Genomic DNA, 13,182 nt, shown 5'->3' with positions numbered 1-13,182 from the left:
ACCACATTTACGGCTGACTTAGTAAATGGGTTTAGGGTTTAGGGTTGCTTATTTTGGTTTTAGGTTTGCTTTTTTGGGTTTTTATGTTTGGGATTTGGATTTTATGGTGCAAGAATAGTTATAAAAACACAAATTCATGATAAATAACACAATAATAGTTTATGAGTTTTAAATTATGCTCACACCTTATATGTATCAGTTAAGTTTATGAGTAATTGTACGACAACATATACCTTAAGATCATGATTGATTCTAAACTCGTAGATTCAATAAAGAAGACACATTCAGTTGATTATATATTCACTTCAGATATATAATTAGAGTTTCAATTTAACATTTTAAAGTATAAACATTTATTTATTTTGATTAATGAGTATGTTTGAGGTATGCCTGAGTTATAATATCTTTTTATATATCTATGTTACAATTATAGGGTATGTTTGGGGTAAGGTTGAGTTACGTTTATACGACACGGCAGGGTTATAAAAACGATATGACTGAGTCAAATTTTCTAATAACAACATAAGTCAAGTACAAAATAACAACAAAAGTTCATCATAAAACAACAACAACAAAAGTTAAGTACGCCCTAACAAAATTTGGCCCGTCAGAATATTTCCTCCTTCAGCGAGGATATCTGCTGCCATCTTCATCCGTAAACCTTGAATATTTTGATCGTTTATCCCATCAAACGTTACACCAAGCGCTAGACACTCCACAAACTTCAACGAATACACCCCACAATCGCCAATTTGGGTGTTTTGTGGAGTGTATCTTTTGCTCCTCCTTCTGAATGAGAACTTCTTCCTGCTAAATGTGATACGCAACCCAGTGATTTCTGCCGGTTTGAAGACATCCGTACAAGTGATCCACATCTTCATACCACTTCAGGTTTGTTCGAGAATGATCGGGAATCCTACCATTTATCATATGTTCATAACCATTGCCTTTGAACAAGAACATTGTGGGTTTCATCTTGAACTGAGTGTAATCGTGAAGAAAAACTTTGCCACCAAAGGTCATCGAAGGCAATCCGCTTGGACCAGAATAGAGTGGGCTCTCGCATGGACCTTTTAATGAGGACGTTCATATATGCCACGACATGCTACACAAATAATATGAACAAGTCAGCCGTAATCAAATATATAACTCAGCCGTTATATAATAAAAAAATGTATAACTCAGCCGTTATATAATAAAATAATATATAACTCAGCCGTAAAAATTAGATAACACAGCCTTAATGAAATAAAATAATATATAACTCAGCCGTAATAAAGACTTACATTATCAAACAACCATCCATACTCAGCCTCCGGCCACAGTCTCTCATGGATGAGTATGCTATAGAAGTCACTCTCATGATCAGTTGTTAGTACTTCTTTTTTACCTGGTGGTGCTGGTGGTTTGGGTGGAATTGCCTTGATGTGTTGCATAAGTTTCTCCAATATCACCGGATCAACAGGTGCTAGAGGTTCATATATTGCTGATGAAGGAGTAACATTCTTCCTCATGCACGTCGTTCCATCATGTCCTACCGTCGGAAAAAATAATGATGAAGAAACTGTCATCGTTGACAACCCTTTTGTAGTTAACCGAACATTTTTTCTCCCGGAAATTCCTTAATTATGGCAGATCTAACCAATTCAGAATTATCGACATCAGACTCCGGCGCGAATTCGTTTTGTTCTGCAACAACTTGGTCAATTATATCAGCCAATGAACTATCCTCTACATCAGGTTGTACATTGCATCTTGTTACACCGTCACGCGGTGGAGTCACCTTTTTGTACTTTGACCCAGCCTTGTTTTTCTTCTTTAGCTCAGCCTCTTGTTTCTTCTTTAACTCAGCCGCTTTTTTCTTAGCCTCAGCCACTTTTTTCTTAGCTGCAGCCTCCTTTTTCTTAGCTTCAGCCTCTTTTTTCTTATCCTCAGCAGCTTCTTTCTTAGCCTCAGCCTTCTCCTTCCTCTTCAACGCAGCATCTGCCTGAGCTACTTTTTTCTTCTTATCGGCTTCCTCACCCTTAACAATACGCGTGCGCCTGCAGCCGCGTCCATAGCCTGGATCCTTAGCAGCCTTATCATCTTTAGTAGACTTATCATCCTTAGTAGCCTTTGCAGGAGAAATTACTAGGAAATCAAGAGGCCGCATATCAGTATCTTTATCGACACTACCAAACTCCTCATCCAAAGCCCTTTTCACCCCGGATTCCTTTTAAAGCTCCTTGGCCAAATTATATTTCGGTCCAGGAGTCGCATCTACTAACACTGGACTATTGACAGACTTCTGATGCGTTCGAACCACCGGTGATGCCTTCGATAATGGTGGAGAGGGGTTTGATAATGGTGGAGAGGGGTTATCATGGTTTTCGGGAATTTTCCCATTCCCCAGATCTTTCAGACGCTCCTCCAGTAAAACATTCACCCTGTCATCAATGGTCTTTTGGTCCATCAATGGTCTGTTCCGGTCTAACTCGTAAGCTTCCAACCGTGAGTCAACCTGATCAAATTTTCTGGAAATAATATCCAGAGTATTCACAATGGTCGTTAGAGTCGCTTTGTTCTCCAACTCCAACTCTTTGCTACCTTCCTTCTCGCTAGAACCATTTCCCGCTGCATCAGCTTCAGACTCATTCTGTGTCTTAACTTTCTTCTGCTTCTTAGTGGGTGGCTCAGCTTCTGATGAAACTCCACCCTTCATTCTCTTCTTCTCATTCCCCTTCCCCTTCCCCTTCCCCTTTGCATTCCCCTGCACTTCCCACAAACCTTTCACAAATCTACCTGAATGTATGTATGTTATCAACCTAACGAGTTGTGGGTCGTCATCTTCACCCGGCCAAATAGGAAACATCTCTCCAATTGAGTCCTTCAAAACCATTCTCCTCACACGCACCTGCAACACCAGGTTATAACAAAACTCAGCCTCCTAACAAACACAAAACTCAACCATCAACTAAAATAATTCAGCCGTGATTTAACACATAACTCAGCCATCAACTAATATAATTCAGCCGTAATTTAATACATAACTCAGCCATTAAGTAACTCCGAACTCAGCCATCAAATAAATTAAATCAGCGTTAAATCTTACCTTGCCATGCTTTTCGATTTCGGAAAACAGTAATTTATCAAAGCTTGCACGTGTACGCTTTCCACCCCATCGCAAAAGCGGAACGTCTTCGTTATTGATCACTCTCCCAAAACTCTCACTGAAGCATGTGACGGATTCATAAGCCCAAATCAATAACGCGTCCTTCATGCCGCTTATTGTGTATGAACCTCCATCTGGAGCCAACGTTATAATAGAGTCAATTAGAACTTCGTATGCAGTCCGACCCCATGGATACGACCTCATGGCTTCATCGTCGAATACCCTTATTGCACTTTGAAAGGGTATCCTTGAATTGTGATGCAAACAATAGACTCCCATGGCTTGAAGAAGTAGCAGCCCCAACCACTTGCGCTTTTCAAAACTCCAACGCGGACAGAACTCTAATGCTGCCTTCAGTTCATCTAACTTTGGTCCCATCCCAGGCGGCACTTTCAACTCCCCCCAAAACTCGTTGTATTGACCAGGATCAAATTTTTCTGTTGGCAATGGACCTGTGTTTAGCCCAGTGAACTCACCAAACTCGAGCAAGCTAAACCTGATAGCCTCATCAGCCACGAGACACCATATCTCCTTCTTTATAACTCGCAGCTGTCTACACAGTAGATAGTGCACGGTCCTACCAGACCACATGCTTTCGCGTTCAGCTAACCTAGCAACTACTCCAATGGGAGAGTTCACCAGTTCTTCCACACATCAAGTCCTATTGTTTCTCAAACGTGGGGGAAATGCCCTGGATGGAAATTGTGATTAATAACTTTACCATCTAGGTTAGAAGACCCTTCAGGGTAAAGTCTTGGTGGGTAATCCCCTGATTTAACTTCAGCAGCATCCATCTGATCATATTACCAAACAATAAAATCAGCCACAACAAAATAGTAACTCAGCCGCATCATAAGAGTAACATAACATAACATTAGGTTATTTACGACACAAATATAACTCAGCCATAACATAACCATAACTCAGCCGCAGCAAAACCCTAACTCAGATGCAACGAAACCCCCAACAAAACAAAATCACAGCCGCAACACAACCCTATCTCAGTCGCAACAATATATAAATCAGATGAAATATAATACATAACTGACCCACAAACTCAACAAAACACAATATATAACTTCGCGATATCCTACCGGAAAGATGAACTCGTAGATAAGAATGCGGCGAATACAGCGGCGAAGACGATTTCGTACAAACGAGTTCAGAATTCTGTCGATGACGAAGAGTGGGAGTATCTTCGCGGAAGAGGAAGTTAACACAGGCAATGTTGACAGAGAGCTATTTCAACGAAAAGGAAGTTAACACAGACAATAGCGATGACGAAGAGTGGAAGTATACTCGCGGTTCCTTCTTCGACGGTTCCTTCTTCGAGACGAGAAAACAATGTTCTTATCACCACCTAGACTCTTGGAATGGTTTTGAAGCATTGTTATTACTGTTTATGGATCTTAGGATCATGATTTTGAGAACACTTGGTGATGTTTTAAGCCGGAAAAGAATAACATAAAGGTAATCAGGAAAAATAACATAATGGTGGTCATATTTTGGAAATTGGCTATAAAAGACGAGTAAAGGTAGAAAGATTTGGCAGCTTCACATTCTCATCTTTAGTATGTTTTATTTTAACATTTTGTATGTCACACCATTTGCTTTTTGGTAGCTTGAGGTTTAGCTTCTAATGTCACTTTGATCACAATGGAATGATATATAACATTTTCGGATTTGTATATCTAAAAACGCAGTAGATTAATTTATTGTCAAGTTTTAGAAAAATATTTTAAGATAAAAAATAATATTTGTTAAGGGGACGCCTGAACCAAATTTCTCTCTTCAAATAGAAACATCATATTCTTCAAACGCAAGAAAATGATGTGTTGTGAGAATTTAGTTGCTTATGATCTTTTTTTACTGTCAAAATGCACATTTAGTAGTCACATTGTAAGTTAATATTATCAAATTTCTCTCATTTTCTGCTATCACAATTAGTGAAAAATTGGTTAGAAAATATATTCAAATTAATATAATTTCATAACTGTCATAGTGATAAAAAAATATAAATTAGTTTAGTATAAATTCACCCGCCCGTAGGGCGGGCTAACCCCTAGTATACTGTAATAGCATTAATTAAGTCCACCATATTCTCTTATTATTATTATTGAGGAGCATTTTAAACAGTTAACCTTATCACTATGTGTGATTAACAAAAATGTCATTTTCTATGTGTCATCATGAGAATCATTCTCACACCCTTTGTTAAACAGTCATTTCTTGGCTAGACTAATTACATATAATGTCATTGCTCATTAAATTTCGTAATACGAAGAGATTATATTACTATACTATATGAGTCGTGACTGCATTATTAAAAACATGGCGTAGGCTGACGGTTATAAATAATACCTGAGATAACCATTGCGTGGAAACATTTGTTAGCTAACTTTCATTCTTTTATTGGTCAAAGTGAGATGTAACGGATGGTTCCGACGTACAACATTATCTCTACCTGGTCAGGGAAACGAAGCCCTGCATACATGAAACATTTAATGGTATAATCACTCACTACAATGATTTTAATAATTATCAAAAAAAAAGACATATAGCCACAACATGAAAGGCGAAATATAGTTATCGATATTCTTAGCATAATATTAGTAGATTGAGCGATGTATATGCTTCATTATTCTACAAATTCTTAGCATAATATTATTGGATTCTTCGATGTGTATGATGTATTTTTTTAATAAAAGTTATCGTACGATAAGTTTTTTTAATAAAAAATGATGGGATTTTGACTATATATATGATTCATGTTTTTATAAGATTCATGTTCTTTATGATTCATAAATGATACATGACATTTTTTTGGGACTTGAAAATATAAACGATTCATAATTATGTTCTTCTATAAAACTTCCTTACGTGACATTTATTTTGATTAATATTTTTGGATTCTTATGGGATACATGACATTTATTTTGGGAATTTATTTTAAATATCATCAATATAGACTGTTTTATATTGTAAAATCAAAATGTCAAAAGAAGAATCAAAATGTCGTCAAAAAAATCTATGAAATATCTTGTGTGATTGTAATATAAATCCAAAAAGAAATTCCATATTAAACTTTTTCAATCCCTTAACTTTTGCTACAAGACTTTGATTTCGAAATTATCTTAAATGGTGATACACATTAAATTTGGTAATTTATATCATTCCTTTCGGATTAAGTTTAAAGTCAAATATCATTCTTTTATTTTATTTTTGCAAATAATACTTTCTATAATTACCTGTAAATATATGATTATAATGTTATACGAAATTAGTAGGATTTGTCTGATATTTATATTCACAATCGATAGGGTTTTGACTATATATGATTCATATTGTTATAATGTGAATATTTTTTACGATTCATGAATGATACATGACTTTTTTAGGGACTGGAATGTATAACGATTCATAATTATGTTCTTCTATAATTATTTGGTTTGTGACATTTATTTTGGTTAATATTTAGAGACACTTATTATTTATTTTTGAAATGAACAATATAAACTGTTTTATATTGCAAAATCAAAATTTCGTATATAAAAAATTTATAAGCAATCTTGAGTGATTGTAAAATATATTCAAAAATTGGTGAAACTATATTAAATTTTCTGGGCTATCCCTTAATTTTGATTACAAGAGTTTTTCGATTACGCAATTAACATAAATGGTGACATGCATTAAATTTGGAAAATTAATAATTATTTTTGGGTCAGTTTATGGAATATATTCTTAATGTAGACTTCCTTAATTTTCTCAGTGTTTTTAAAACCGGACCGGAAGATGAACCGGATTTTTTTGGGTCATGGTTCAATATAGTTCGACCGGGTCAAACATGGATTAATACTTTGGTTTAATATATTTTTAGTATATAAATTTTAAAGTAATGTTATTAAATATGATACATAACTAAAATAAATAAGTTTTAAACATAAAGCATTATAAATATAATTTAGTTTTATGTTTAATGGATGGTTTATAGATTTTTGATAGTTTTAGTGGCTTTTATTGGTTTAATAATTGTGAAATCCAATCCATCTACATGGTCGAACCAATTACTAGACCCAACCCGGCTATATAACCGGTTCATGGTCGAATCCGGTCCAACCATCGAGTCGGTCCGGTTTTAAAAACACTGCTATCCATATACTACTTTCTATTCTTGTCTGAAAATCTACGAACAATTCGGGATTTGCAACATTGCTTTGTGGTGAATTTTCTTTTAAAAATCTCATGGGTCAAAACCCTATCAGTTGTGACTATATATCATACCATCCATATAGCTATAGTATCACAAACTACATGTTTCAAAACTAACAAAAAAAATATTAGCCATGAATTTCATTTCTGACTTGAAGCCAAAAAAGTCTTTGTGGAAGATTAGGGTGAAAGTCATAAGACTTTGGAAGCAGTACTCGGCTGCTGCCCATTGAAATGGTTTTCGTAGATGAAAAAGTAAGCTTTTCTTATGCTGTATATCCTTTAAAGCTTAAACAAATTATGTGTTTCTTATCTGATGCTTTTATTTGTTATTATGTTGTAGGGAGACAAAATCCATGCATCGGTTAGAAAGGAACTGGTTTCACAGTTCGATCCTTTAACGAGATAACGATGTTCTAAGATTCTGTTTAATTTTTCCTTGACACCCTCTTTCGATACCATATCAAGTTATCTGAATCATATGTTGTTTCTAAGGTTGAACCGATCAATGATTGTAACTATATTTGTCTAGGCAACTTCTGTTGGATCATTCGTGGTCTTTCTCATATCCAAAGTTCTATGTTGGTATGTTCATGATATTTTGTCTGTGTATAAACTTATTTTGTTACTGAAATATACACTATTTATATTCATAATATATTTATCAGCTATCTAATAAAATTTTTGAACGAATATTTATGTCATGAGTCATGACGTACCTTTGTGAAGAGTTGGTGGGTGTGGGTGGTATTGAATATATTGAAGATGAAGAACTTGCGGAGATATTTGGTTCAACGCATAAGATCCAGTTCTATTTAGTAAATATTGGGTTTGTTCGTTTAAGGTATTATCAATGATTTTTTTTTTAATTGTATTGATTCTATTTGACTAAATTATTTTTTTCCAAACACCCTATAAATATAGACTCACTCAGCTTAAGTATGTGGCATATGGAATTTAAGCTGAGAAGTTGAATGTATTATGGTGTTCAACCAGTGCTAATACATTGATTTATGTTTTAAGCTTTTGGAGATTTGAATGGGATGAAGATATGTTTAATATTTTAACAACTATGAGAAACTGGTTAAATGTTGTTATATTTACAAATCTAATATGTGTAACTTTGTTAGGTGGATTCAAATACATTGCGAACACAGAAGGATCTCAGATATCTTTTGATGATGACATACCTGAAATTCAAGATTTTAAATCAAGGTATATATATCCAACAATAAAAATTTTATTTAAATAAATCTACAGGTTATTGTACAAGTTTAAAGATTGTATTAAACTCGATATAAAGAAACTCTTCTTTATTAGCTTAAGGGTTCACTCAAAGCTTAAGCACACACAAACTCTCCATCTCTAAACTCTCTTAATATCTATGCAACACTCTTGCATCTTATATAGAGATAATATTTCCTAAACTCTTAGGAACTAACTTTCCTAAACTCTTAGGAATTAACTTTATTCTAATCCTAACTCGAATAGGAAAGGTGTAACTTAGATCCTAAGTTAACTTCATATTTATCTCCAACATTCTCCCCCTTAAACTTGAAGTTAACTTCTTCAATATCTTGAACACCAACGAGATCTTTCATTTCCTTGAACTTAATTCTTCTCAAAGCTTTGGTGAGAATGTCTGCCTTTTCTTCTGCTCCAGGAACATGAAGAACATCAACTTGTTCATTCTCAATGCATTCTCGGATAAAGTGATAGCGCTTGTGTATGTGTTTGCTGCGGCCATGGAAGACTGGATTCTTTGTAAGTGCTCTAGCTGATTTGTTGTCAAGGTGTATGACTACTTTCTGACTCGGCTTCTCGATGATCTCTTCCAAAAGTTCCTGAAGCCATATGGCTTACTTTGCTGCTTCGGTTGCAGCCATAAACTCAGCCTCGCATGATGATAGAGCTACAGTTTCTTGTTTCTGAGAACACCACGTAATTGGGCAATCATTCAAGTAAAATATGTGACCTGTGGTGCTTCTACCGTCGTCATCATCTATGTTATGGCTTGAATCACTATAACCTCTAATCTCTGTCATGCTACCTTTCTTGTAAACGAGGCCTAACTTCGTTGTTCCTTTCAAGTACCTCAAGACCTGCTTCATAGCTGCTCCGTGAGAGTGTTTAGGGTCATGCATATATCGTGATAACAGACCAACGCTAAAAGCAAGGTCAGGCCGCGTGTGGAGTAGGTAACGTAAGCAACCTATCTTTCGCCGGTAGTCTTTGGCATCGATGCTTTCTTCCTTCTCTGCCCTCGAAAGCTTCAGACCAAACTCCATTGGTGTTTGAACAGAATTACACTCCCCCATCCCTGTTTCACATAGGATTTTCTTGGCATATCTCTCCTGAGACAGAGTTATTCTACCCTTCTCTTGACATACTTCGATACCGAGGTAGTAAGTCAATAACCTGAGATCACTCATCTCAAAGTTATTTGACAGCTCTTTTTTAAACTCAAGTATTGTTGCTGTTGAAGAACCTGTGACTAATAGGTCGTCGACGTATACTGCAACAAGCAAAGGACGCCCTCTCTCTGTCTTGCGATACAAGTGATATACCTTGGATTTGACCCGTTTTTATCCGTGGTATATAAGTATTTTACTAAATATATATCTATGTTTTCTACTCTTCTAGGTATGTTTTCAGGTTCAGGTGCATTTCGGAGTAAAGCTATGACTTTGGAGCATTTTGGAGCTTAAAGGACATTTCACCCGAGCTGACCACTTAGAGGTCGACGAGAGGAAGAATAATCGATCGATGCGCATCAGTGCTGACGATCGATATCAGGAAATGCCCCGACAAATGAAGATTAATATCGATCGATGTACACAAGTACCATCGATCGATGTCGAGACACCAGACTCGACATTTTAGATTCAGCAGACTTAAAAACCAAGGCCAAGCCAAATTACCAAAATGCCCTGACGAGTTTTTAACCTAGTAGAATATATACTGCCTAAGTGTTTTGACGGCAGGGAGAATAGAGCTTTTTCTAGACCTAGTTTTGTTACAAGTTTCATTTGGGAGAGAAGATCACTTGTGATTGGAACTCCTTGTTTCTATTTCTTTTCATCTATTCTATGAGTTTCTATTTCTCTATTGATATGAATTGATTTGCTATGTCTGAGTAGTTCAACTGTTAGATCCATGGTTCAGATAGGTTTGTGGGATTAGCCCCAAACTATAGATCTGCCTTGTTGTGATATTCATGATATATTTGTATTCATTGCTTTTTTTAGCCTAGCTAACTAGAACTTGATCATAGGATTGCATATTCAAGCACCCTTGTTATCCCATCCTGACATCTATCTATCATAATAGGATTGCTAGAGAGGGCTAACCGCCAATTTAGAATCTTAGTAGGGCATTTCATACTCGCGCATAGGCCTGGCTAGAACCCGTCGATCGATTGTCCGTTGAATCGATCGACGTTGGCAAAGGTGTATCAGTCGACGTCTTAATAGACTATCGATCGACACTCTCTCATTGTCTGCATACTAACCGTTGAGACACAAGATCTAGTCTGTTAACCTGTGGTACATACGACAGCTGATCACTGAGTTAAGCGAATGAACTCTGATATATCATGCATGCAACAGTTAGGCATCTATAGGTATTATAATCTCCAACACCTAAATAGTGGCCCTGCATCTAATATCATTCCCAACCAAGTTACATTTATTATTTACTCGCTTGTCACTATTGCCATTTCATTTAAACATTTACAACCTTTAGAATTAATAACACTAGATTTAATTGTTCCCTAGCGCCGTTGCCGGGGACCTTTGATAGCCATTAGATTTAGTTTTATTAATTCTTTTTCTTTTCTTTACCCCCTTTCTAATAATCTTTTTCTTGTCTTTTCAGGTGCATGCCCAGCGGTACCAGAAGCAACAAGGAGAAAGACTTGCTGTTCTCAGACGATCCTGCTCATTTGGAACGTACCATCCGTAGAGGTCAACGTTCCACATCGCTCGACGCAACCACTTCGTCGTTGATCGATACGCACAACCAACCGTCGACCGACACCAGACCATCATAGTCGATCGATCCCAATCGTTCGACAACGATCGATACTACACCGTGTACGTCGATCGATATTGTGTCGTCAAAAATGGTAAACATTATTATTCTAACTCAGGACGAGAACGGAAATCTGTATGACCAGGCCGGTCATCTGCGTAATGCAACAGGTCAGAAAATAGATGCTCAGGGAACTGTAATCCCTGATGCTTATGCTACAGGAGCTGCTCAACCTGTATATGAGGACGCTCGATCGAAACCACTGGCCGACTACAATCGCCCAGATGAGTACTATTCCAACAGATCAGCCATTCGACTTCCGGAGATCCAGAAGCAGAATTTCGAGCTGAAGCCTCAATACTACACTCTCGTGTCGCAGATACCCTACTCTGGGTTACTGCACGAACATCCTATGGACCATTTGGAACGGTTCGAGGATCTAATCGCTGCTATTCGGATGAAAGGAGTCCCCAAAGATTACCTGCTGTGCAAGCTCTTCAGATACACGCTGAATGGAGAAGCGAAGCACTGGCTTAGGCAGCAACCCACAGGATCTTTAACATCCTGGAGCGACATCAAGAATGCTTTCTTACGAAACTTCTTCGATGAGGTGCGCACTGAAGAACTTCAGAACAAAATTTCCACATTCTCGCTGAAGGGTGGAGAGTCCTTCAAAGATGCGTGGATTAGATTTAGGTTCTTCCAGCGAGACTGTCCACACCACGGATTTAACGAAGTGCAGCTGCTAAGCACTTTCTTCCGAGGTCTCGCCTTACAGTATCAAATGGCCCTTGATACGGCGAGTGAAGGAAACTTCACTACTCGGAATCCGTTGAAAGCTGTGAGACTTATCGAAAACCTTGCTAACAGCAGCAGCCCCAAAAACACTGACTCTGAACGGAAGAAGTCTGTAGCCTCTATCGGGAAGGAACAGATGGACGAAGTAAGAGCTAAGTTAGATGTGGTGCACGAGCTTCTTAGGAAGCAAGTCTGTTCAGCTGAAGGAGAAGTAGCAGATACGTAAGGAGAAGAAAATGTGAACTACATCGGAGGTACTGGATTCCAGAAATTTAGAAACCAGGGCGGAAACAGAAACTTCTTTGGAAATGGCCAAAGAAGTAACCAAAATTCACAATTTCAAAAACCCTTCAACAGCAGCAAGAGCTACTCGAACTCTTACTACCAAAATCCACCACCCCAGACTCAGGAAAGCAAGATCAAAGAAATGCTTGATCGAGTACTGTTAGGACAACAACAAATCACCGTGGATTTCAACGGTAAGATATACTCCGCCTACAACAATCTGAACACCAAAATCGAGACCTTAGGGACTCAGGTGAGAAAACTTGAAACTCAAGTAATTCAGACTGGCGAGACTATAAAGAGGCAAGAAGCTTTCGCTAGAGAGGCAGGAGACGACAGAGGGAAACACCACGTAAATGCCATCATAGATGATGATTTCTGGCAAATGGTGAGAAATGAAAAGCTCGAGGAAGGAGATTTCGAAATCGAAAGCTCCATGAGTCTCGACGGATCCCAATGGTGTCGATCGATGTCGATAAACTCGCAACAATCGACAGACCATGATGAAGATCGATGGACGGATTACTCCAGTCATCGATCGACGTCGTCTGCCAAATCGACTGAATGCAATGCGGTTCAAATTCTAACTCATGAAGAATTCGCAGCTAAGCATCCTCACCCACCCTCCCCTTTCTATGATAAAATCGATCGACCGGTTGAGCCAACCATCGATCGACAGAGTAGTCACGTCGATGTCAAACACCTCA

The 13,182-nt window shown here is 37.5% G+C and overlaps 3 protein-coding genes and 1 non-coding gene across 4 annotated transcripts; all 4 read right to left on the bottom strand.

Moving 5' to 3' along the window:
* Window positions 1–1,591: 1,591 nt before the first annotated feature.
* LOC106369823 (axoneme-associated protein mst101(3)-like) lies at window positions 1,592–2,152 on the bottom strand. Its single transcript, XM_013809928.1, has one exon. It carries the CDS (start codon window positions 2,150–2,152, stop codon window positions 1,592–1,594), a length of 561 nt encoding a protein of 186 aa, XP_013665382.1.
* Window positions 2,153–2,215: 63 nt separating this feature from the next.
* On the bottom strand, window positions 2,216–3,945 carry LOC106369824. The gene is made up of 3 exons (XM_013809929.1): window positions 3,873–3,945; window positions 3,092–3,768; window positions 2,216–2,893 (listed from the first exon to the last, which is right to left on the bottom strand). Exons 1-3 carry the CDS (start codon window positions 3,943–3,945, stop codon window positions 2,216–2,218), a joined length of 1,428 nt encoding a protein of 475 aa, XP_013665383.1.
* A 5,274-nt stretch (window positions 3,946–9,219) lies between these two features.
* Window positions 9,220–9,792, bottom strand: LOC106369825 (secreted RxLR effector protein 161-like). The gene has a single exon (XM_013809930.1). It carries the CDS (start codon window positions 9,790–9,792, stop codon window positions 9,220–9,222), a length of 573 nt encoding a protein of 190 aa, XP_013665384.1.
* A 2,223-nt stretch (window positions 9,793–12,015) lies between these two features.
* Window positions 12,016–12,121, bottom strand: LOC125590963. Its single transcript, XR_007326960.1, has one exon. It is a non-coding gene; the product is annotated as a small nucleolar RNA R71 (small nucleolar RNA).
* Between the last annotated feature and the right edge of the window lie 1,061 nt (window positions 12,122–13,182).

The sequence above is a fragment of the Brassica napus genome, chromosome C7, assembly GCF_020379485.1.
Source record: "Brassica napus cultivar Da-Ae chromosome C7, Da-Ae, whole genome shotgun sequence".
NCBI classification, from domain to species: Eukaryota; Viridiplantae; Streptophyta; class Magnoliopsida; order Brassicales; family Brassicaceae; genus Brassica; species Brassica napus.
The sequence above is the reverse complement of the archived record's forward strand: the minus strand, read 5'-3'. Positions and strand labels throughout refer to the sequence as shown.

Coding starts and splice junctions, on each gene's coding strand:
- LOC106369823 (XM_013809928.1), bottom strand. CDS start 2,152: ATGCGGCCTCTTGATTTCCTAGTAATTTCTCCTGCAAAGGCTACTAAG.
- LOC106369824 (XM_013809929.1), bottom strand. CDS start 3,945: ATGGATGCTGCTGAAGTTAAATCAGGGGATTACCCACCAAGACTTTAC. Junction 3,769..3,872: donor AGGGTCTTCTAACCTAGATG/GTAAAGTTATTA, acceptor CCATTGGAGTAG/TTGCTAGGTTAGCTGAACGC. Junction 2,894..3,091: donor AAATCGAAAAGCATGGCAAG/GTAAGATTTAAC, acceptor CTGGTGTTGCAG/GTGCGTGTGAGGAGAATGGT.
- LOC106369825 (XM_013809930.1), bottom strand. CDS start 9,792: ATGAGTGATCTCAGGTTATTGACTTACTACCTCGGTATCGAAGTATGT.